At 44.8% G+C, this 25,507-nt stretch overlaps 1 protein-coding gene across 1 annotated transcript in view; it reads right to left on the bottom strand.

The window, feature by feature from the left end:
• LOC143808308 (mast cell carboxypeptidase A-like) overlaps nt 1-25,507 on the bottom strand; it is a 116,339-nt gene that overhangs the window by 69,300 nt on the left and 21,532 nt on the right. The window contains exon 3 of the mRNA XM_077290826.1: nt 1,874-1,998. Within this exon, the coding sequence (XP_077146941.1) occupies nt 1,874-1,998 (125 nt within the window). The remainder of the gene's footprint in view (nt 1-1,873; nt 1,999-25,507) is intronic.

Here is a 25,507-nt window from a genome sequence, read left to right as displayed (position 1 = left end):
CACCAGTTTGAACTTGTTATCAGTATAAAAGACACCTGTCCACAACCTCAAACAGTCACACTCCAAACTCCACTATGGTGAAGACCAGAGAGCTGTGGAAAGACACCAGAAACAAACTTGTAGCCCTGCACCAGGCTGGGAAGACAGAATCTGCAATAGGCAAGCAGCTTGGTGTGATGAAATAAACTGTGGGAGCAATAATAAGAAAATGGAAGACATACAAAGACCTTTGACAATCTCTCTCGATATGGGGATGCACGCAAGAACTCACCCTGTGGGGTCAAAATGATCACAAAAATGGTGAGCAAATTTCCCAGAACCACACGGGGGACCTAGTGAATGACCTGCATAGAGCTGGGACCACCGTAACAAAGGCTACCATCAGTAAAACACTACGCCGCCAGGGACTTAAAACCTGCAGTGTCAGACGTGTCCCTCTGTTTAAGCCAGTACATGTCCGGGCATTTGGTTTATCCAGAAGAGTATTGGGAGAATATCATATGGTCTGATGAAGCCAAAGTATTATTGTTTAGTTGAAACAAAACTCGTTGTGTTTGGAGGAGACAATGCTGAGTTGCATCCAAAGAACATTGCACCTACTGTGAAGCATGGGGGTGGCAACATCATGCTTTGGGGCTGTTTCTCTGCAAAGAGACCAGGAGGACTGATCCGTATGCATGAAAGAATGAATGGGGCCATGTATCGTGAGATATCGAGTGAAAACCTCCTTCCATCAGCAAAGAAACAAGATGAGACGTGGATGGGTCTTTCAGCATGATAATGATCCCAAGCACATCACCAGGGCAATGAAGGAGTGGCTTCATAAGAAACATATGAAGGTCCTGGAGTGGCTTAGCCAGTCTCCAGATCTCAACCCCATAGAAAACCTTTGGAGGGAGTTGAAAGTCCGCATTGCCCAGCGACAGGCCCAAAACATCACTGCTCTAGAGGAGATCTGCATGGAGGAATGGGCCAACATACCACCAACAGTGTGTGCCAACCTTGTGAAGACTTGCAGAAAACATTTGATCACTGTCATTGCCAACAAAGAATATATAACAAAATATTGAGATGAACTTTTGTTAATGACCAAATACTTATTTTCCACCATAATTTGCAAAATAGATCTTGTCAAATCAGACAAAGTGATTTTCTGGATTTGTTTTCTCATTTTGACTCTCATAGTTGTGGTCTACCTATGATGTCAATTATAGGCCTCTCTCTTCTTTTTAAGTGGGAGAACTTGCACAATTTATGGCTGACTAAATACTTTTTTCCCCACTGTATGCTATCCATTGTTTTTTTTGACAGACAATGGACCCATTACAATAAATGTGCTTTTCCACACATTCCTTTTTTATTTGCTGACTGATTGTTTTAAAAATTGAACGTAGATATATCCCACTTTGATCCGTGTTCTAGATAAAACCCACCGATGTAAGTCAGTGGCCCCATGAAAACAAATGGATAGCACATGAATGTCATCTGTGTGCTGTCTGTATTCTACTGGTTAATGGGTTTGGAAAACTAAGCATTTTTTTCTCCATATGAGAAAAATGGATGCGACAGAGACTGGAAAAATAGACACATGGATTAAAAGTTTTATAGCCTGCTCAAATTGGCAATGGGGACATAATTAGAACAGGAAGAATAAGATGTATAAACTTTATATGTAGATAATATGTTACAACACTTTAAACAACGAATTGGTTAATTTTAATTGGTTGCACACAATATGAAAAATATTATTCCAATGGTCAATGAAGAAATGTTCTTCTCAGTTATGGTTTTGTCAAAAATCCCAGAGCAGAAAGTTACAATAAATGGAGCAGAGTCCAATGATCATGATGCAAAATTATCATTAATTACTTACTTGTACTTGATTCTCTCTTTTTCCAGGAGCTCTGCAATCACTTTAGATTGTTCTACATCAGCATGAAAATAAACATTAGATTTTGGGGTAACATGATGGCTATATTTGGGTTTCCAGAAGTCAAGCTGTAAAAGTTAAAATAACAAAAAAATGTTTATTTGAAGTACGGGTAATATTTTCCATAGGTATGAACAGGTTCATAGATTACACTAGCAGCATCTAGGATTCTAGGGATCTGTTCACACAAGACACATTTATTGAAGAATGCTTTCTGACTTAAAATTCACTTCAATCTCCATTGAAATTAAAGGGACGGATTCAGAAGTTTCTACAACAAATATGCTGCTTGTGAATAAACTAAGGGATCAATATCTCATCAATCCATGTATTAACCCCTAAGATGTTGAGGTCAAAAGCACCACTGATAACACAGATGGAGGGGGGCTCCCTCCATCAACTCATCACATCTCAGAGACCTAAACAAGCTGATATGTTGCCATGATATTGGCAGGCCATTGGCAGGCCTTAAAGTGCCTTCCATGGCTCCCATCTTAGACCTCCTATTAGAGCCTCATTTAAAGTGAATCTGTCAATAGACTCAAATCTCTTAAATCATCAATATGGGCATGCAGGTCATAGAAAGTTGAATAGAATGACAAATTGATATGTGCGATCTGATATCATATTGCAGAGAAATCCACGTTTTTTCTGAATATGTAAATGGACCTGATATAAGAGGGTCATGTGGTTTTCCCTTTATAAGAAGAAAACAGTTATAACCTGTGTATACGAAAAAATGTTTTATTTTGCATAGAACCTTATAGGCACCAAAATGTATGCTTAATGTATAGCTATAATATATGGATGACTCAATGTGTTCTGATAAATGTATTAGATATACAAAAAGGATGAACATTGGACATAGGTTAAGATTTAGCTATAAGATAGGATTGGGTATAGTGCAGTGGTGGGCACAATAAGTTCTTGAAGTAGATCGGTTTAGGATAGAAACAGTTAGTGTGTTCAGGAACAGCTTCAGCATAAGAGGGGAAGGGCCAGTTAACAAGATGAACACTTCCTTGTTAATGGAGATAGAGTAAAAATTTAGATGGAGGGGGAGCACTAATTGGAGGTCTGAGGGCACGAGGAGCATGGGCTGTTCAGCAGCAAGAGAATGTCAGCTATATACTTGGAACATTTCTAGAATGTCCGGGGCCTACGGTACAACTGAGGCACTGAGAAGTTTGCCTCAATATCTTTCTAGGAGAGGAAGTTGGATGGGGAATTGCATAAGGGAGTTGGGGTGGGACTAATGAAAGCTGCAGAGCCGGACAGAGTATCCCAGAGTTCAGAGATGCCAGACAGGAAAGGGATAGCTCAGGGCGAGCGAACCGCGAACATCAGAACTTCCTGTGCTATGGACTTTGAAAACAGAAATGTTTGTGCCCAATACTACGTGTTTCAGTATGAAGAAAATTGAGAGTTAAGTAAACTTTTTTATTATAAAATAAATTTTATGCCCCCTAATGTGTGTGCGGCGGTTCCTGAAGTTCAAGAATCAGAGACAGCAGAGGCCTTCCACCAAAACGTGAGTGTTACGCACCACACACTTAGCACAGGAGAATCAGGACACCGTTTATTTGTAGGGTGCCAGGGTATGGGAACACAGCAGCCCCTCGCCCATGACTACCGCCCTGTGTACCTCACAAGGACATAAATCTCTTTGAGATTCCGCCTTCACCACTTATTTTAAATGAAAGGGAGCATTACCAGTGTGAAGTAAGTAATCACTGACACACAGCTCTGTTGTAGGACACATGGGTGGCTAATCACTGGTGGGGGGAGGTGAGAAAGACTTCAACTCTTCGCACAAATGCAATAAAGTGCTTCCATATTATAGATCCCAACAGGTGGATGTAATCTGTCTCTAAGAGACACACTTGTCCAAAACATAATACCCAAAATTCTTGTCTCCCTCCTTCCCACTTTTTTATACCTCCAATACTTCAAATACAACTAAAAGTGTAGCCATTTGCTACAAGAAATCTGTCCTTTTTTACTTCAAATTGCAAAATTGCAAATATTGATGGCTGCCACTTATTGATAACAGGCACTATTTCACACAATTGGTGACTTTTGTTTCTTACTATGCCCCAAACACTCACCAATCCACCTTTCTATGTCGCCTAGTTGACTTAGTGCCAGAACATGCCCAAGGCACCATGCTGCTCTGTAGTAACTCAAATTGCATACTTAATCCCAAGCTTGACAAGTCGACCAACCTTCAACTGTCGAGTTCCTCATTATCACCGCTCTCAGTAAACACTGTCTCCATCTGTAAGCACCTTTCTCTCCATCACTGGGTTGACTTGTGGAGAGAACTGCACCCAATAGTCAAAGATTACACCTATCTTTCCCATTGACATTCAGTTTTCACCAGAATAGACCACATATTCGCTCATTCAGCCTTAATACCTAATATAACAAACATTGGTATCCTCACCACTCTCTCATCTAACCACTCTCTAATTCAGTGGACCTGTTCCTCCCTGCATGACTCCCTGCTTTCCTATCCAGAAATCTCCCAAGGACTGAGTAACCACCTTGATGATTACTTCTCTTTGAATCAACAAGCAGCTACTTCATCAATTTCCCTTTTGGAAGCCCATAAAGCAATCCTCAGGGGCATCTACCTTCAAGAGACTACTCTCAAGAAAAAAATAAATTATTGCTAGAACAACTGACCTAGAAAGCAGCATGTCAGCTTTCGTGTCCCAGATAAAAAACAAGCCCTCCCCATCGACATATCGAGACCTCACACACACAGGCACCGAATTATATCTTTCCATTCTTTGAAAGCAGACTGAGCCCTTCAACATACAAAAAAGGGAGACTGCAGCACTTTGTAAGGACCAAGATATATGCAAAGAAAAGATCTAAACTAAAAATAAATGTTCTTAGCACATAAATTGGTCAATTCATGTGTGCCCATCAACCACGGAAAGGTGACACTTCTTTGATGGGACCTATCATCCTAAACATGCCTCTCTTGGGCTATAAGCCTACCATTTAAATGGGCAAACTTGCCTATCTCAGGTTTTAAACCTACAATTTTAAATTGACAGATAGGAACCAGCACTAATTAAAAGAACCCTTGGGCTAATGGGAGTAGTACAGAGTCAGAAAGGAAGCAGTCACTACCTCCAATGGAAAACTGACAATGAAAATCTGACCAGCATCGTCATATAATGAGAACAGGTGCAAGCTTCAATGACTGCATAGCATGCAAAAAAAGCATCTCAGCAGCACTTTGTAAGGACCAAGTTACTGTATAGGCAAACATGAGATCTAAACTACATTGTTGCTGAATACAATGTACTTACAAAAAGAAGTACTTAAAAAATGAAGGTTCTTAGTATATAAATTGGTCAATTCATGTTTGCCCATTTAAATTATAGACTTTTAGCCCAAGAGAAGCATGTTTAGGATGACAGGACCCATCAGAGATCAGAGAAGTGTCGTTGGTCGTGGTTGATGGGCACATATGAATTGGCCAATTTAGGTGCTAATAGCCTTCAGTTTTTGTAAGTATGTTTTATTCAGCAACAATGTAGTTTGCATCTTGTGTTTGCATTTATCTTGGTCCTTGCAAAAATGCTCGGGTGCTCGTTGCTCAGGTCGAGCAAATTGGAATGCTCGGGTGCTCAACCCGAGCAACGAGCCCAATGTAAGTCTATGGGAAACTCGAGCATTTTTGAAGCTCCCCTTGGAGGTCATTAGAGGATCTAAAAACAGGGGAAATCATTGGGAACATTGCTCAAATGACATGGGAACAACATGGGGAAGACCCCTGGAAGCATTTCTGACTCCCAGGTCACTGCTGTTAACAATGTTGTCTGAGTCTGTTGCCACTTTTACAGACTCACCAAAAAACATGCAAAAATGAAACCAAAATGGATTTTTCTGGGAATTATGTTAAGGAACATCCTTTCCAGGGTAATGACTTGTATATAAGGCAAAATAAATAACCAAAAATGTTCCTCCTCACCGTGGGCTATGTTCACACGTAGTGTTTTTGATGCGTTTTTCAACTTTAGCGTTGCTTTCAACCAAGACAAATGCATTCACTAGGGAAAAGTAATTTTAACATTTTGCAACCTTAGCTGGCCATGTGGTGTGTTGCACATCCTGTTTCATTTATAAAGGAGGGACTCCAAGTCACAAAGCCTATTTTTATAGGGTCATCAGGCAGCCATTACTATTCTTAAAGAGTCAGCAGTAGGCCCACACTATTCTTAGAGGGCCATCAGTCGGCTATGCTTTGTTGTTCCCATTATTAAACATGGGTCTCCTATCATGTTATTGTATATGAACAGCCACCCCAATACCCCTTTGAACAGCCACCCCACTACCCCTTTGAAGATCCGTACAGGATGGCCACCTGAAAGCATTGTTACTAGTGTTGAGCGATACCGTCCGATACTTGAAAGTATCGGTATCGGAAAGTATCGGCCGATACCGGCAAAATATCGGATCCAATCCGATACCGATACCCGATACCAATACAAGTCAATGGGACTCATGTATCGGACGGTATTCCTGATGGTTCCCAGGGTCTGAAGGAGAGGAAACTCTCCTTCAGGCCCTGGGAACCATATAAATGTGTAAAAGAAAGAATTAAAATAAAAAATATCGCTATACTCACCTCTCCGACGCAGCCGGGACTTCAGCGAGGGAACCGGCAGCGTTGTTTGTTTAAAATTCGCGCTATTACTTGGTTACGTGAATTCCCGGCTTGTGATTGGTCAGGTCGGCCATGTTGCCGGGACGCGGACCAATCACAGCAAGCCGTGACGAAATTACGTCACGGCTTGCTGTGATTGGTCCGCGTCCTGGCAATATGGCCGCCCTGACCAATCACAAGCCGTGACGTCACGGGAGGCTGGACACGCGCTCATTTTAAAATGGGCGCGTGTCCAGCCTCCCGTGACGTCACGGCTTGTGATTGGTTGCGCCGCGGTCAACCAATCACAAGCCGGGAGGCTGGACGCGCTCATTTTAAAATGGGCGCGTGTCCAGCCTCCCGTGACGTCACGGCTTGTGATTGGTCAGGGCGGCCATATTGCCGGGACGCGGACCAATCACAGCAAGCCGTGACGTAATTTCGTCACGGCTTGCTGTGATTGGTCCGCGTCCCGGCAACATGGCCGACCTGACCAATCACAAGCCGGGAATTCACGTAACCAAGTAATAGCGCGAATTTTAAACAAACAACGCTGCCGGTTCCCTCGCTGAAGTCCCGGCTGCGTCGGAGAGGTGAGGATAGCGATATTTTTTATTTTAATTCTCTCTTTTACACATTTTAACATTAATGTTGTTGCGATACCCGATACCCGATACCACAAGAGTATCGGAATCCCGGTATCGGAATTCCGATACAGCAAGTATCGGCCGATACCCGATACTTGCAGCATCGGAATGCTCAACACTAATTGTTACCATTATTAGAAATTTGGTACTCCCATACTGTTGGTCTATGCATTTAATGCAAGGCCTGCCCTGCCCCAAAGTTAAGCGCACCCCAAAAACCCTTTGAACAGACATCCTGGATTGCTACATGAAACCAAAGTTCCCATTATTATTAATTTTGTACTCATATAGTGTTTGCCCAAAAAGTGAATGCAAGGCCTGCTCCAAATTTGGACCCCAATAACCCTTTGAACAGACGTCCTGGATGGCCACCTGAAAGCATTGTTCCCATTATTAGAAATTTGGTACTCTCATACTGTTGCCTATGCAGTGAATTGTTGAGCCAGAAGAACCTTCATTGGAAAATGTCAGTGTTGAGGATGAAGACCTAGCATTGGAGCATTGCAGTGTTCAGGCTAAACACCCAGCAGTGTAGCATTTCAGTGTTCAGCATGAAGGACATGCATTGGAGAATTGCAGTGTTGAATATGAAGACCCAGCAGTGGAGAATGTCAGTGTTGAGGCTGGAAAACCGTCAGTGAAGAATCTCAGTGTTGAGTCAGAAGAAACTGCAGTGGAGAATTGCAGTGTTGAGGCTAAAGAACTTGCATTGGTGAATTGCAGTGGTGAGCCTGAAGAATCTGCAGTGGACAATTGCAGTGTTGAGGCTGAAGAAACTGCAGTCGAGAATTGCAGTGTTGAGGCTGAACACCTGGCAGTGGAGCATTTCAGTGTTGAGCCTAAAGAAGAACCAGCAGCGGAGAATTGCAGTATTGACAATGAAACCCAGCAGTGGAGCATTGCAGTATTTAAGCTGAACACCCGGCAGTGGAGCATTTCAATGTTGAACCTAAAGAAGCTGCTATCATTCGGTCGTATAGAGAAGTCTGGCCCAATCCAGCCCTTGTTCATTTTTATAAGATTCAGCCTGTCAGCATTTTCAGTTGACAGGCTGATGCGCTTATCGGTTATAAATACCCGCTCTGACAAAACGGTAGCGGTAGGGCAGGGCAGAGCCAGTTCATGCCATGTCTAGAGCTTGGATACCCAATAATTATAAGGCACAGAGAAATCAGGAAGGACGTTGGTATGGTCAGCAAGGTACTCCCTGAGCATCTTCCAAACCCTTGCACTCCTTGTGAGAGCCTCAGGGCCAGCGCGATGGGAGGGTCTGAGAAAACTCTCCCAGAACTTTGCCAGTGTTCCACTTCCTCTGCTGGATTGGAGTTGTGTTTCTCTCGCCTGTACTCCTTGGTTGTCCAACGTACTGTGACTAGGGTTGAGCGAAACGGGTCGATCATTTTCAAAAGTCGCCGACTTTTGGCTAAGTCGGCGTCTCATGAAACCCGATCCGACCCCTGTGCTTGTCGGCCATGCGGTACGCGACTTTCGCGCCAAAGTCGCGTTTCAATGACGCGAAAAGCGCCATTTCTCAGCCAATGAAGGTGAACGCAGAGTGTGGGCAGCGTGATGACATAGATCCTGGTCCCCACCATCTTAGAGAAGGGCATTGCAGTGATTGGCTTGCTGTCTGCGGCGTCACAGGGGCTATAAAGGGGCGTTCCCGCCGACCGCCATCTTACTGCTGCTGATCTGAGCTTAGGGACAGGTTGCTGCCGCTTCGTCAGAAGCAGGGAGAGCGTTAGGCAGGGTCCACTAACCACCAAACCGCTTGTGCTGCAGCGATTTCCACTGTCCAACACCACCTTCGGTGTGCAGGGACTGTGGAAGCTATTTTTTTTTTTTTTTCCCCTCAGCGCTGTAGCTCATTGGGCTGCCCTAGAAGGCTCCGTGATAGCTGTATTGCTGTGTGTACGCCACTGTGGAAACCAACTGCTTTTTTCAAAGCACATATCCTCTTGTTCCTTCCTTTCTGCACAGCTATCTTTTTTGTTTGTCCACACTTTTTATTTAATTTGTGCATCAGTCCACTCCTATTGCTGCCTGCCATACCTGGCTTACATTACTGCAGGGAGATAGTAATTGTAGGACAGTTTTTTTTTTTTTCTTTTTTTGTGGGAGATTAAGATTGGCATTTCTGCTACAGTGCCATCCCTGTGTGTGCCATCTCTCACTGAGTGGGCCATAGAAAGCCTATTTATTTTTTCCGTGATTTGTGTTCTAAAATCTACCTCAACACAAAAACACTACATCAATCAGTGGGAGAAAAATATTGGCCTCAGTCAGGGCTTGTGTGCCACTGCTGTGTGTGCTATCTCTCATTCAGTGGGCTATAGCAAGCCTATTTTTTTTTTTTTTTTTTTTTTAATATTATTTGGTTTCTAAAGTCTCCCTGAAAAAAAAAAAAAAACCTAAAAAAACAGTGGGAGAGTAATATTGCCCTTTCAGCTTGTGTGCCAGTCTTGACTCCTGGGTGTGCCACCTCTCTCCCTCTCATTCAGTGGGCCATAGAAAGCCTATTTATTTATTTTTTTTAAATATTATTGGGTTTCTAAAGTCTCCCTTAAAAAACAAAAAATACATAAAAAAACAGTGGGAGAGTAATATTGCCCTTTCAGCTTGTGTGCCAGTCTTGACTCCTGGGTGTGCCACCTCTCTCCCTTTCATTCAGTGGGCCATAGAAAGCCTATTTATTTTTTCCGTGATTTGTGTTCTAAATTCTACCTCAACACAAAAACACTACATCAATCAGTGGGAGAAAAATATTGGCCTCAGTCAGGGCTTGTGTGCCACTGCTGTGTGTGCTATCTCTCATTCAGTGGGCTATAGCAAGCCTATTTTTTTTTTTTTTTTTTTTTAATATTATTTGGTTTCTAAAGTCTCCCTGAAAAAAAAAAAAAACCTAAAAAAACAGTGGGAGAGTAATATTGCCCTTTCAGCTTGTGTGCCAGTCTTGACTCCTGGGTGTGCCACCTCTCTCCCTCTCATTCAGTGGGCCATAGAAAGCCTATTTATTTTTTTTTTTAAATATTATTGGGTTTCTAAAGTCTCCCTTAAAAAACAAAAAATACATAAAAAAACAGTGGGAGAGTAATATTGCCCTTTCAGCTTGTGTGCCAGTCTTGACTCCTGGGTGTGCCACCTCTCTCCCTTTCATTCAGTGGGCCATAGAAAGCCTATTTATTTTTTCCGTGATTTGTGTTCTAAATTCTACCTCAACACAAAAACACTACATCAATCAGTGGGAGAAAAATATTGGCCTCAGTCAGGGCTTGTGTGCCACTGCTGTGTGTGCTATCTCTCATTCAGTGGGCTATAGCAAGCCTATTTTTTTTTTTTTTTTTTTTAATATTATTTGGTTTCTAAAGTCTCCCTGAAAAAAAAAAAAAACCTAAAAAAACAGTGGGAGAGTAATATTGCCCTTTCAGCTTGTGTGCCAGTCTTGACTCCTGGGTGTGCCACCTCTCTCCCTCTCATTCAGTGGGCCATAGAAAGCCTATTTATTTTTTTTTTTAAATATTATTGGGTTTCTAAAGTCTCCCTTAAAAAACAAAAAATACATAAAAAAACAGTGGGAGAGTAATATTGCCCTTTCAGCTTGTGTGCCAGTCTTGACTCCTGGGTGTGCCACCTCTCTCTCTCATTCAGTGGGCCATAGAAAGGCTATTTTTTTTTTGGTTTTTTTAATATTATTTGGTTTCTAAAGTCTCCCTGAAAAAAAAAAAAAAAACATACAAAAAACAGTGGGAGAGTAATATTGCCCTTTCAGCTTGTGTGCCAGTCTTGACTCCTGGGTGTGCCACCTCTCTCCCTTTCATTCAGTGGGCCATAGAAAGCCTATTTATTTATTTTTTTAAATATTATTGGGTTTCTAAAGTCTCCCTTAAAAAACAAAAAATACATAAAAAAACAGTGGGAGAGTAATATTGCCCTTTCAGCTTGTGTGCCAGTCTTGACTCCTGGGTGTGCCACCTCTCTCCCTTTCATTCAGTGGGCCATAGAAAGCCTATTTATTTTTCCCATGATTTGTGTTCTAAATTCTACCTCAACACAAAAACACTACATCAATCAGTGGGAGAAAAATATTGGCCTCAGTCAGGGCTTGTGTGCCACTGCTGTGTGTGCTATCTCTCATTCAGTGGGCTATAGAAAGCCTATTTATTTTTTATTTTTTTTTAATATTATTTGGTTTCTAAAGTCTCCCTGAAAAAAAAAAAAAAACCTAAAAAAACAGTGGGAGAGTAATATTGCCCTTTCAGCTTGTGTGCCAGTCTTGACTCCTGGGTGTGCCACCTCTCTCCCTCTCATTCAGTGGGCCATAGAAAGCCTATTTATTTTTTTTTTTAAATATTATTGGGTTTCTAAAGTCTCCCTTAAAAAACAAAAAATACATAAAAAAACAGTGGGAGAGTAATATTGCCCTTTCAGCTTGTGTGCCAGTCTTGACTCCTGGGTGTGCCACCTCTCTCTCTCATTCAGTGGGCCATAGAAAGGCTATTTTTTTTTTGGTTTTTTTAATATTATTTGGTTTCTAAAGTCTCCCTGAAAAAAAAAAAAAAAACTTACAAAAAACAGTGGGAGAGTAATATTGCCCTTTCAGCTTGTGTGCCAGTCTTGACTCCTGGGTGTGCCACCTCTCTCCCTTTCATTCAGTGGGCCATAGAAAGCCTATTTTTTTTTTTTTTAAATATTATTGGGTTTCTAAAGTCTCCCTTAAAAAACAAAAAATACATAAAAAAACAGTGGGAGAGTAATATTGCCCTTTCAGCTTGTGTGCCAGTCTTGACTCCTGGGTGTGCCACCTCTCTCCCTTTCATTCAGTGGGCCATAGAAAGCCTATTTATTTTTCCCGTGATTTGTGTTCTAAATTCTACCTCAACACAAAAACACTACATCAATCAGTGGGAGAAAAATATTGGCCTCAGTCAGGGCTTGTGTGCCACTGCTGTGTGTGCTATCTCTCATTCAGTGGGCTATAGAAAGCCTATTTATTTATTTATTTATTTATTTTCTTATTATTTGGTTTCTAAAGTCTCCCTGAAAAAAAAAAATACATAAATTAGGTGGGAGATTAATATTGACATTAGTGCTTGAGTGACAGTCCTGCGTGTGTGTCATCTCTGTGATTTTGTGCCACAGAAAACAGAGTGTGTAACATTGTGCCTGATTTTCCTTGTGGTCTCACCAACCTGTTAAGGGATATTGAAATCATACTGAAGTTATAGCTCACCGTGTAAGTTGTTTGACAGCAACAAATAAAGTTACTTTGGTTAAGATTTTAAAACAATGAGGAAGTCTGGTGCAAGAGGTCGTCGTGGGCGTTCATTGTCAGCTGGTAATGATGGTAGTGGTAGTGGAGCATCAGGTGGTCGTGGGGATAAAAATATTCCACCTAAGTCTGGAGCTGTGGAGCCAGTTTCGTCGTCAGGCTACACAAGGCCTCGAACGCTCTCTTTTCTGGGAGTAGGAAAACCGCTTTTAAAGGCGGAGCAGCAACAGCAAGTTTTGGCTTACATTGCAGACTCAGCCTCTAGCTCTTTTGCCTCCTCTTCCGAAACTGGTAAATGTAAAAGCAGCGCGTCGCTTGTGGATGTTCACGGTCAGGGACAAGTCGCTTCCTTGTCCTCCTCAGCAAAAACTACAACAAGAGAGAAGGATGCAGCAGGCGACACAACGGGTCACTCCATGGAGCTCTTTACACATACCGTCCCTGGCTTAGAAAGTGAAACATTTAACAGGCCATGCCCATTACAAGTAGATTCTGACATGGAGTGCACTGATGCACAGCCACAGCCAGAGTACTATGCTGCTCCTTTGACTCAGACCACCACATTGCCCTCTCAGGGTACAGATCCACAATCAGACCCTGATGAGACTATGTTGCCCCGCCACGAACGCTATACCACCGACCGACACAGTGACACAGACGAAGTTGCACACGAGCTCGAAGAGGAGGTAATAGATGACCCAGTTATTGACCCCGATTGGCAGCCATTGGGGGAACAGGGTGCAGGCAGCAGTAGTTCAGAAGCGGAGGTGGAGGAGGGGCCGCAGCAGGCATCAACATCGCAACAGGTTCCATCTGCCGGGCCCGTATCTGGCCCAAAACGCGTGTCAAAGCCAAAACCTGTTGGAGCACAGCGTTGCCATCCGGTTAAAGCTCAGTCTGCAATCCCTGAAAAGGGATCCGAGTCTAGGAAGAGTGCAGTCTGGCATTTTTTTAAACAACATCCAACTGATCAGCGCAAAGTCATCTGTCAAAAATGTTCAACTAGCTTAAGCAGAGGTCAGAATCTGAAAAGTCTAAATACTAGTTGCATGCATAGACACTTAACCACCATGCATTTTCAAGCCTGGACTAACTACCAAACGTCCCTCAAGGTTGTAGCACCCTCGGCCAATGAAGCTAGTCAGCAACGCAACATCCCTTCCGTCACTGTAAGGCCACCATTTTCCGCACCACCGGCAGTATCTGTGCAGGTTTCTTTGCCAGCCAAAAGCAGTCAGGGTCAGGGAATCACCAGTTTTGTAGGAGGAAATATTGCATCTAGGGCACCGGCGGAAACAATACCGTCTCCAACCGTCTCTCAGTCTGCCATGTACACCGGCACACCCGAAAGTTCCACGATCTCCAGCTCTCCAGTCCAGCTCACCCTACATGAGACTCTGGTTAGAAAAAGGAAGTACTTATCCTCGCATCCGCGTACACAGGGTTTTAACGCCCACATAGCTAGAGTAATCTCGTTAGAGATGATGCCCTACCGGTTAGTTGAAAGCGAAGCTTTCAAAGCCCTGATGGAGTATGCTGAACCACGATACGAGCTACCCAGTCGACACTTTTTTTCCAGAAAAGCCATCCCAGCCCTGCACCAGCATGTTAAACAGCGCATCGTCCATGCACTCAGGCAATCTGTGAGTACAAAGGTGCACCTGACTACAGATGCATGGACCAGTAGGCATGGCCAGGGACGTTATTTGTCCATCACGGCACACTGGGTGAATGTGGTGGATGCAGGGTCCACAGGCGACATCAATTTAGGGACAGTTGTGCCTAGCCCACGGTCTAGGAAACAGTTGGCTGTAGGCGTTCGCACCCCCTCCTCCTCCTCCTCCTCGTCCTCCTGCAGAAGCTACAGCTCTTCCACAGAACGCAGTCTGCCAACCACTCCATCGGCAGATGACACTGTTGCACACCAGTTGTCCCATTATGGGCCAGCTACTGCCAAGCGTCAGCAGGCTGTATTGGCTATGAAGTGCTTGGGCGACAACAGACACACCGCGGAAGTTCTGTCCGAGTTCTTGCAACAAGAAACGCAGTTGTGGCTGGGCACAGTAGATCTTGAGGCAGGCAAGGTAGTGAGTGATAACGGAAGGAATTTCATGGCTGCCATCTCCCTTTCCCAACTGAAACACATTCCTTGCCTGGCTCACACCTTAAACCTGGTGGTGCAGTGCTTATTGAAAACTTATCCTGGGTTCTCCGACCTGCTCCTCAAAGTGCGTGCACTTTGCTCACATATCCGACGTTCGCCTGTACACGCCAGCCGTATGCAGACCTATCAGCGGTCTTTGAACCTTCCCCAGCATCGCCTAATCATAGACGTTGCAACAAGGTGGAACTCAACACTGCACATGCTTCAGAGACTGTGCGAACAGAGGCGTGCTGTTATTTATTTGTGGGAGGATACACGGGCAGGCAGTAGGATGGCAGACATGGAGTTGTCAGGTGTGCAGTGGTCTAAGATACAAGACATGTGTCAAGTCCTTCAGTGTTTTGAGGAATGCACACGGCTGGTTAGTGCAGACAACGCCGTAATAAGCATGAGCATCCCCCTAATGCGTCTGCTGATGCAAAGTTTGACGCACATAAAGGAGCAGGCGTCTGCACCAGAGGAAGAGGAAAGCCTTGATGACAGTCAGCCATTGTCTGGTCAGGGCAGTGTACAGGACGAGGTAGCGGGTGAAGAGGAGGTGGAGGACGAGGAGGATGATGGGGATGAGTATATTTTTAATGCCGAACCTTTCCCGGGGGCACAGGAAATTGGTTGCGTGTCACGGCCGGGTTCTGGTTTTTTGAGGGACACAAGTGACGTAGATTTGCCTGCAACTGCCCCTCAACCAATCACAACCGGAGATTTGACAACTGGAACTTTGGCCCACATGGCGGATTATGCCTTACGTATCCTAAAAAGGGACACACGCATTACGAAAATGATGAACGATGACGATTACTGGTTGGCCTGCCTCCTTGATCCACGCTATAAAGGCAAATTGCAAAATATTATGCCACATGAGAACTTGGAACTAATATTAGCAACCAAACAATCAACTCTTGTTGACCGTTTGCTTCAGGCATTCCCAGCACACAGCGCACGTGATCGTTCTCACACGAGCTCCAGGGGGCAGCAGACTAGGAGTGTTAGGGGTGCACACATCAGAAGTGGCGTTGGACAGAGGGGTTTTCTGACCAGGTTGTGGAGTGATTTTGCTATGACCGCAGACAGGACAGGTACTGCTGCATCAATTGAAAGTGACAGGAGACAACATTTGTCCAGTATGGTTACTAACTATTTTTCATCCCTTATCGATGTTCTCCCTCAACCGTCATTCCCATTTGATTACTGGGCCTCCAAATTAGACACCTGGCCAGAATTGGCAGAATATGCATTGCAGGAGCTTGCTTGCCCGGCAGCAAGTGTCCTATCAGAAAGAGTATTCAGTGCTGCAGGTTCAATATTAACCGAAAAAAGGACTCGTCTGGCTACCCAAAATGTTGACGATCTAACATTCATTAAAATGAACCACAACTGGATTTCGAAATCTTTTGCCCCACCTTGCCCGGCCGACACCTAGCTTTCCTATGAAAAGCTCTTGCCTGTGAATTACTTTTCTAATGTCTAATTTGCTGCAGCTGATTGTACAGCATACGACATGTTTACACCTCCCTAAATGGCAAAACTCCCCACACGGGGCCGTGGTATCGCGACTTGGCGCAAGCACCCGTGAGACTGCTGTTTGTCTGAAGAGGTGGGTGTGCTCGCTTTTGGTTGACGGCATTGCTACTGGGTCCCTCATAGTACAATGTAGTGTCTCTGGCGGTGGTGGTGCGCACCCAACGTCAGACACACCGTTGTAACATGAGGGGCCCTGGGGCGGTCCCGCCGGCCTCAAGAGAGTTCCCCCCTACCCCAGCTCAAAATGTGCTCTACCACGTCCAAAATTATGTCGCACAGCTCCACCAATCTTTAGTCTATTCGCTGACATCATTCAATGTCTGGCACTGACAATACAAATTTGTAGACATCTATGATGCAACTTAAAGTAGTCTGTGTCTGTGTCCTATATTGGCACCATTAAATAGTTACTGCCAAATTACTATGTCAGAAACTCAGTAGATGAGCCCACCCCTGTACCTAAGTATGCCACCTTTTTTTTTGTTGTGGTTGTTTTGCGAGACATTAACATCTATTTATATTTTGGGAGTACTGGGACAGACACTCCTTGCACTACTCCTCCACTCACCACCAAGCTGCCTGTGTATCCATGTAACCGCTGTAAAGCTGCCATGAGCCTATTGTTTGTTATTTTAGGCCTTTGATAGCCTGTCTGCGGTCCCTACTTTAAATACTCCTCCACTGACCACCAAGCTGCCTGCCCGTGTATCCATGTAACCGCTGTAAAACTGCCATAAGCCTATTGTTTGTTATTTTAGGCCTTTGATAGCCTGTCTGCGGTCCCTACTTTAAATACTCCTCCACTCACCACCACCAAGCTGCCTGCCCGTGTATCCATGTAACCGCTGTAAAACTGCCATGAGCCTATTGTTTGTTATGTTAGGCCTTTGATAGCCTGTCTGCGGTCCCTACTTTAAATACTCCTCCACTCACCACCAAGCTGCCTGCCCGTGTATCCATGTAACCGCTGTAAAACTGCCATAAGCCTATTGTTTGTTATTTTAGGCCTTTGATAGCCTGTCTGCGGTCCCTACTTTAAATACTCCTCCACTGACCAGACCACTGCTGCCCGTGTACCCCTGGAACCAATTATAAAGTGCCTACAGCCAGCCCATTTTCTTATGTTAGGCCTTTGAAGCCTGTCTGCGGTCCCTACTTTAAATACTCCTCCACTCACCACCACCAAGCTGCCTGCCCGTGTATCCATGTAACCGCTGTAAAACTGCCATGAGCCTATTGTTTGTTATTTTAGGCCTTTGATAGCCTGTCTGCGGCCCCTACTTGCAATACTCCTCCACTGACCACAATGCTGCCTGGAGTGCCTGCCTGTGTATCCATGTAACCGATGTAAAACTGCCATGACTGCCTACTGTTTGTTATTTTAGGCCTTTGATAGCCTGTCTGCAGCCCCTACTTGCAATACTCCTCCACTGACCACACCAATGCTGCCCGTGTACCCCTGGAACCTATTTAAAAGTTCATAGAGCCTAGTTATATATTTTATTTACTATTAATAAGGCCATGATGGACTACGCTGTACCACGCTACAAGCTAACCAGTCGACACTTCTTTTGCGAGAAAAGCCATCCCAACCCTCCACCAGCATGTAGAAGACCGCATTGTCCATGCACTCTGGCAATCTGTGAGTACAAAGGTGCACCTGACAACAGACGCATGGACCTGTAGGCATGGCCACGGAAGATTACGTGTCCATTACGGCGCAATGGGTTAATGTGGTGGATGCATGGTCCACAGGGGACAGCCTACTAAGTCTGTCTGCAGTCCCTAATTCAAATTGTCCTCCACTGTCTAAATCGGAGCTTCCACCTTCTGGCTTTCGGCCTATAGTATCAGAAATTAAACTGCATTTGGCCTTCAACTTTGGTTAGGGCCTACTAACGGCTTCTGCCCCTCCCTGGTGTTGCCCTCAACTAAATAAAGCTGAGCTTCAACCTTCTGCTCCAAATTACCATTTTGAAAAATGCAATAGGCTTTTCCGGCCTACTAAAGGTGTCTGTCTGTGTGCCCCTGCCTGGTGTTGTCCTCAACTAAATAAAGCTGAGCTTCAACCTTCCGGCTCTCATTAAGTGGTTTTAAAAAAAAAAATGGTGGTTGGGCCTACTAACGGCTTCTGCCCCTCCCTGGTGTTGTCCTCAACTAAATAAAGCTGAGCTTCAACCTTCCGGCTCTCATTAAGTGGTTTTAAAAAAAAAAATGGTGGTTAGGGCCTACTAACGGCTTCTGCCCCTCCCTGGTGTTGTCCTCAACTAAATAAAGCTGAGCTTCAACCTTCCGGCTCTCATTAAGTGGTTTTAAAAAAAAAAAATGGTGGTTAGGGCCTACTAACGGCTTCTGCCCCTCCCTGGTGTTGTCCTCAACTAAATAAAGCTGAGCTTCAACCTTCCGGCTCTCATTAAGTGGTTTTAAAAAAAAAAATGGTGGTTAGGGCCTACTAACGGCTTCTGCCCCTCCCTGGTGTTGTCCTCAACTAAATAAAGCTGAGCTTCAACCTTCCGGCTCTCATTAAGTGGTTTTAAAAAAAAAAATGGTGGTTAGGGCCTACTAACGGCTTCTGCCCCTCCCTGGTGTTGTCCTCAACTAAATAAAGCTGAGCTTCAACCTTCCGGCTCTCATTAAGTGGTTTTAAAAAAAAAAAATGGTGGTTAGGGCCTACTAACGGCTTCTGCCCCTCCCTGGTGTTGTCCTCAACTAAATAAAGCTGAGCTTCAACCTTCCGGCTCTCATTAAGTGGTTTTAAAAAAAAAAATGGTGGTTAGGGCCTACTAACGGCTTCTGCCCCTCCCTGGTGTTGTCCTCAACTAAATAAAGCTGAGCTTCAACCTTCCGGCTCTCATTAAGTGGTTTAAAAAAAAAAAATGGTGGTTAGGGCCTACTAACGGCTTCTGCCCCTCCCTGGTGTTGTCCTCAACTAAATAAAGCTGAGCTTCAACCTTCCGGCTCTCATTAAGTGGTTTTAAAAAAAAAAAATGGTGGTTAGGGCCTACTAACGGCTTCTGCCCCTCCCTGGTGTTGTCCTCAACTAAATAAAGCTGAGCTTCAACCTTCCGGCTCTCATTAAGTGGTTTTAAAAAAAAAAATGGTGGTTAGGGCCTACTAACGGCTTCTGCCCCTCCCTGGTGTTGTCCTCAACTAAATAAAGCTGAGCTTCAACCTTCCGGCTCTCATTAAGTGGTTTTAAAAAAAAAAAATGGTGGTTAGGGCCTACTAACGGCTTCTGCCCCTCCCTGGTGTTGTCCTCAACTAAATAAAGCTGAGCTTCAACCTTCCGGCTCTCATTAAGTGGTTTTAAAAAAAAAAATGGTGGTTAGGGCCTACTAACGGCTTCTGCCCCTCCCTGGTGTTGTCCTCAACTAAATAAAGCTGAGCTTCAACCTTCCGGCTCTCATTAAGTGGTTTTAAAAAAAAAAATGGTGGTTAGGGCCTACTAACGGCTTCTGCCCCTCCCTGGTGTTGTCCTCAACTAAATAAAGCTGAGCTTCAACCTTCCGGCTCTCATTAAGTGGTTTTAAAAAAAAAAATGGTGGTTAGGGCCTACTAACGGCTTCTGCCCCTCCCTGGTGTTGTCCTCAACTAAATAAAGCTGAGCTTCAACCTTCCGGCTCTCATTAAGTGGTTTTAAAAAAAAAAAATGGTGGTTAGGGCCTACTAATGGCTTCTGCCCCTCCCTGGTGTTGTCCTCAACTAAATAAAGCTGAGCTTCAACCTTCCGGCTCTCATTAAGTGGTTTTAAAAAAAAAATGGTGGTTAGGGCCTACTAACGGCTTCTGCCCCTCCCTGGTGTTGTCCTCAACTAAATAAAGCTGAGCTTCAACCTTCCGGCTCTCATTAAGTGGTTTTAAAAAAAAAAATGGTGGTTAGGGCCTACTAACGGCTTCTGCCCCTCCCTGGTGTTGTCCTCAACTAAATAAAGCTGAGCTTCAACCTTCCGGCTCTCATTAAGTGGTTTTAAAAAAAAAAATGGTGGTTAGGGCCTACTAACGGCTTCTGCCCCTCCCTGGTGTTGTCCTCAACTAAATAAAGCTGAGCTTCAACCTTCCGGCTCTCATTAAGTGGTTTTAAAAAAAAAAATGGTGGTTAGGGCCTACTAACGGCTTCTGCCCCTCCCTGGTGTTGTCCTCAACTAAATAAAGCTGAGCTTCAACCTTCCGGCTCTCATTAAGTGGTTTTAAAAAAAAAAATGGTGGTTAGGGCCTACTAACGGCTTCTGCCCCTCCCTGGTGTTGTCCTCAACTAAATAAAGCTGAGCTTCAACCTTCCGGCTCTCATTAAGTGGTTTTAAAAAAAAAAAATGGTGGTTAGGGCCTACTAACGGCTTCTGCCCCTCCCTGGTGTTGTCCTCAACTAAATAAAGCTGAGCTTCAACCTTCCGGCTCTCATTAAGTGGTTTTAAAAAAAAAAAATGGTGGTTAGGGCCTACTAACGGCTTCTGCCCCTCCCTGGTGTTGTCCTCAACTAAATAAAGCTGAGCTTCAACCTTCCGGCTCTCATTAAGTGGTTTTAAAAAAAAAAATGGTGGTTAGGGCCTACTAACGGCTTCTGCCCCTCCCTGGTGTTGTCCTCAACTAAATAAAGCTGAGCTTCAACCTTCCGGCTCTCATTAAGTGGTTTTTAAAAAAAAAATGGTGGTTAGGGCCTACTAACGGCTTCTGCCCCTCCCTGGTGTTGTCCTCAACTAAATAAAGCTGAGCTTCAACCTTCCGGCTCTCATTAAGTGGTTTTAAAAAAAAAAATGGTGGTTAGGGCCTACTAACGGCTTCTGCCCCTCCCTGGTGTTGTCCTCAACTAAATAAAGCTGAGCTTCAACCTTCCGGCTCTCATTAAGTGGTTTTAAAAAAAAAAAATGGTGGTTAGGGCCTACTAACGGCTTCTGCCCCTCCCTGGTGTTGTCCTCAACTAAATAAAGCTGAGCTTCAACCTTCCGGCTCTCATTAAGTGGTTTTAAAAAAAAAAATGGTGGTTAGGGCCTACTAACGGCTTCTGCCCCTCCCTGGTGTTGTCCTCAACTAAATAAAGCTGAGCTTCAACCTTCCGGCTCTCATTAAGTGGTTTAAAAAAAAAAAAATGGTGGTTAGGGCCTACTAACGGCTTCTGCCCCTCCCTGGTGTTGTCCTCAACTAAATAAAGCTGAGCTTCAACCTTCCGGCTCTCATTAAGTGGTTTTAAAAAAAAAAATGGTGGTTAGGGCCTACTAACGGCTTCTGCCCCTCCCTGGTGTTGTCCTCAACTAAATAAAGCTGAGCTTCAACCTTCCGGCTCTCCTTAAGTGGTTTTAAAAAAAAAAAATGGTGGTTAGGGCCTACTAACGGCTTCTGCCCCTCCCTGGTGTTGTCCTCAACTAAATAAAGCTGAGCTTCAACCTTCCGGCTCTCATTAAGTGGTTTTAAAAAAAAAAATGGTGGTTAGGGCCTACTAACGGCTTCTGCCCCTCCCTGGTGTTGTCCTCAACTAAATAAAGCTGAGCTTCAACCTTCCGGCTCTCATTAAGTGGTTTTAAAAAAAAAAAATGGTGGTTAGGGCCTACTAACGGCTTCTGCCCCTCCCTGGTGTTGTCCTCAACTAAATAAAGCTGAGCTTCAACCTTCCGGCTCTCATTAAGTGGTTTTAAAAAAAAAAATGGTGGTTAGGGCCTACTAACGGCTTCTGCCCCTCCCTGGTGTTGTCCTCAACTAAATAAAGCTGAGCTTCAACCTTCCGGCTCTCATTAAGTGGTTTTAAAAAAAAAAATGGTGGTTAGGGCCTACTAACGGCTTCTGCCCCTCCCTGGTGTTGTCCTCAACTAAATAAAGCTGAGCTTCAACCTTCCGGCTCTCATTAAGTGGTTTTAAAAAAAAAAAATGGTGGTTAGGGCCTACTAACGGCTTCTGCCCCTCCCTGGTGTTGTCCTCAACTAAATAAAGCTGAGCTTCAACCTTCTGCTCCAAATTACCATTTTAAAAAATTCAATAGGCTTTTCCGGCCTACTAAAGGTGTCTGTCTGTGTGCCCCTGCCTGGTGTTGCCCTCAACTAAATAAAGCTGAGCTTCAACCTTCTGCTCCAAATTACCATTTTGAAAAATGCAATAGGCTTTTCCGGCCTACTAAAGGTGTCTGTCTGTGTGCCCCTGCCTGGTGTTGTCCTCAACTAAATAAAGCTGAGCTTCAACCTTCCGGCTCTCATTAAGTGGTTTTAAAAAAAAAAATGGTGGTTAGGGCCTACTAACGGCTTCTGCCCCTCCCTGGTGTTGCCCTCAACTAAATAAAGCTGAGCTTCAACCTTCTGCTCCAAATTACCATTTTAAAAAATGCAATAGGCTTTTCCGGCCTACTAAAGGTGTCTGCCCCTCCCTGGTGTTGTCCTCAACTGAACAAAGCTGAGCTTCCACATTCTGGCTTTCGCCCTATACTATCAGATATTAAACTGCATTTGGCCTACTAGTGTGGTTAGGCCCTTGAAACAGTGTCTGCTGCTCTTGGGTTTGCTACTCCACTGAACAAAGCAATGCCGCCTGTTTAGTCCTGTTACCAATTTTGAACTGCATGTAGCCTACTTTATTCTTTGGCCCTATATCTGTTTCCTCCTCATCCTGCCCATTGCCCAGCCACTGCTAAATGAGTCTGCTGGTACATTGACCTAGACCACTACATTCCCCTTGTACTCTACACAGCCAGAATCTGTCCCTGCTGAAAGTAAGGTTCCCCTTCCCGCATGTTATACCACCTTACACAGGGACAAAGAGGAAGGTGCAGATGAAAGTGCAGGTTCCTTCATCAGGTGGGGGGGCATACTCGTTGGCGACGTCACTGGCACAGGGCCCCTCAGAGTACGCAAAAGTGTCGCTGCTGGTGGGAGGCGCCCCCGCCATGCAAACACACCGCCGTACTTTGAGGGGCCCTGTGCCAGTGGCAATGCGAACGAGTGGGCCCCCCCCTGCTTGCTCAGGATCACAGCACTTGCAACTTTTAAATACTTACCTTTCCCTGCAACACCGCCGTGACGTAGTCCGCATTTCCTGGGCCCACGAAAAACTTGAGCCAGCCCTACTCCCCCCACAACTTTCCCCCAATTCCCTATGCCCAACTATTATTATACAGTTAATTAAGATTGGCAAGCTTCAGAAACAAGAATGGATGTTTTTGGCATTAAAATGGGCACTGTAGGTGTTTTCCTGGCCTCCACTCACTGCCGACTATGCTTCCCCATTGACTTGCATTGGGTTTCGTGTTTCGGTCGATCCCCGACTTTTAGCGATAATCGGCCGACTGCACTCGACTCGACTCTGGACAAAATCGGGTTTCCCAAAACCCTACTCGATCTTAAAAAAATGAAAGTCGCTCAACCCTAACTGTGACCTCTGACGCCAGCGTTTTCAGATGGGAATGTTTTGAATAATTCCACAGCAAGGGCCCTCTGGTACTACACTATTTTAGTACACCTGTCTGCCTCTGGAATAAGAGATAGAAAGTTCTCTTTGTAGTGTGGGTCAAGTAGTGTCACCAACCAGTAATGACTGTCACCCAAAATTTTGAGAAGGCGAGGGTCATGGGAAAGGCAGCGTAACATAACCTCAGCAATACGTGCCATACTGCTAACAGGCAAGACTTCTGTGTCCTCACCAAGAGGATGACTGACCATGCTCTCCTCTTCCTCCTTCTCCTCCATTTCCTCATGCCATCCACGCTGAACAGACGGTATGACAGTTTTGCTTGCAGTACCGTCTATAATGCATGAAACTAGCTCCTGCTCTTCCTCCTCCTCCTCATCTTCCTCATTGTCACCCAATCCACGTTGGGATGAGATAAGGCTGGGCTGTGTGTAATCACACTGTATGGTTCCTTGCTCTGTCTCATCATGCTCCGCCTGCAATACATCCTCTTTGATTGTGAGCAGAGAGCATTTCAGAACATAGAGAAGAGAGATGGTGACGCTAATTATGGCGTCATCACCGCTCACCATCTTGCTGGAGTCCTCAAAGTTATGGAGGATGGTACACATGTCAGACATTTATGTTCACTCATGAGTTCACTCACTTCACTCTGCTGTGTAGAGTTCCAACGTGTGGGGACATCACACAACAGTCGGTAAGCCGGAAGCTGCAAACACTGCTGAAGCACGGCAAGGGCGGCGGAAGCTGCAACTGACTTTCTAAAATGGGCAAACAGGCAGAGTGCTTTGAAAAGCAGATCTGGTGGCATTTGAGAAAGCATTGAACAATGAGGTTAAGCACATGAGCCAGGCATGATATGTGCCTGATCATGCTGGTGGTGGTCAGGCTGGTAGTTTTGCTACACCTGCTGATGCGGGCATGGCAGGTGGTGCAAATGGCCTGTTTGGGGTTATCAGCAGAGTCTTTAAAAAACAACCAGACTCGGGAAGACCTAACAGTTGTACTGTAAACTTCCATCGGGTTGGTGTTACGGGGAACAGTTGCCTGCCTTCTGTCTGCGGCCACCACACTGCTTCTTGCTCCCTGTTGGGGTGCTTTGCTTCTCTCCCCCTATGTGCTGCTGTCCTCGCTCTGCATTTCCTCCTGCCAGGTTGGGTCAGTTCCTATATCATCCACCACCTCCTCTTCCACTTCCGCACCCTGATCCTCCTCCTGACTTTCTGACAATTGTGTCTCATCATCGTCCACCTCTTGTGACACGTTCCCACTGTCGCCTTCGTGTGACCGTGGCTGCTCAAATATTTTGGCATTGCTACACTTGATCTCCTTTTGCCTGCTTCAAGTGGAGCGGGAGAGAGGCCCGAATCTCTAAATGGATAATTGAACAGCTCTTTGGAGTGTCCAAGTGTGGAGTTAGTTGTCTCTGGGCACTTGGCATTGTGGAAGGAAGGAGGATCAGGGTGAGGAATATGTGATCCACACTCATGGCTACTCAGACTTGTCCATGTGGAAGACAGGGTGGTGGTGGTGGTGGCAAAGTGACTGGAAGCATTATCCGCTATCCAACCAACAAATTTTTAACACTGCTCTGGGTTCAAGAGTGGCGTGCTGCTGCAGTCCCCTAGTAATTGTGACAGGAAGGTCAAGCGAGAAGATGTGGGTGTGTTGTGGCCCAAAATCAGCTTGCCCACGGCCTCGGCCTCGCCCTCTGCATGCATTTGTCCTCCTGTAGTATTCTTTAAATGTTGTGCTTGTTTCTTATTAATCTATTTGTAATCTTGCCTGAAGAAGGAGCCACTGTGCTCTGAAAGCTTGCAAACATATTATTTTCTGGTTAGCCAATAAAGGTATCAGTCCTAGAATACTTCTGTCATAATTGAGCAGAAAAGTATTCACATCGAGTTTTTGCAAGTAAAATAAATCTT

The sequence above is a fragment of the Ranitomeya variabilis genome, chromosome 2 (genome assembly GCF_051348905.1).
Source record: "Ranitomeya variabilis isolate aRanVar5 chromosome 2, aRanVar5.hap1, whole genome shotgun sequence".
In the NCBI taxonomy this organism is placed as follows: Eukaryota; Metazoa; Chordata; class Amphibia; order Anura; family Dendrobatidae; genus Ranitomeya; species Ranitomeya variabilis.
The sequence above is the reverse complement of the archived record's forward strand: the minus strand, read 5'-3'. Positions and strand labels throughout refer to the sequence as shown.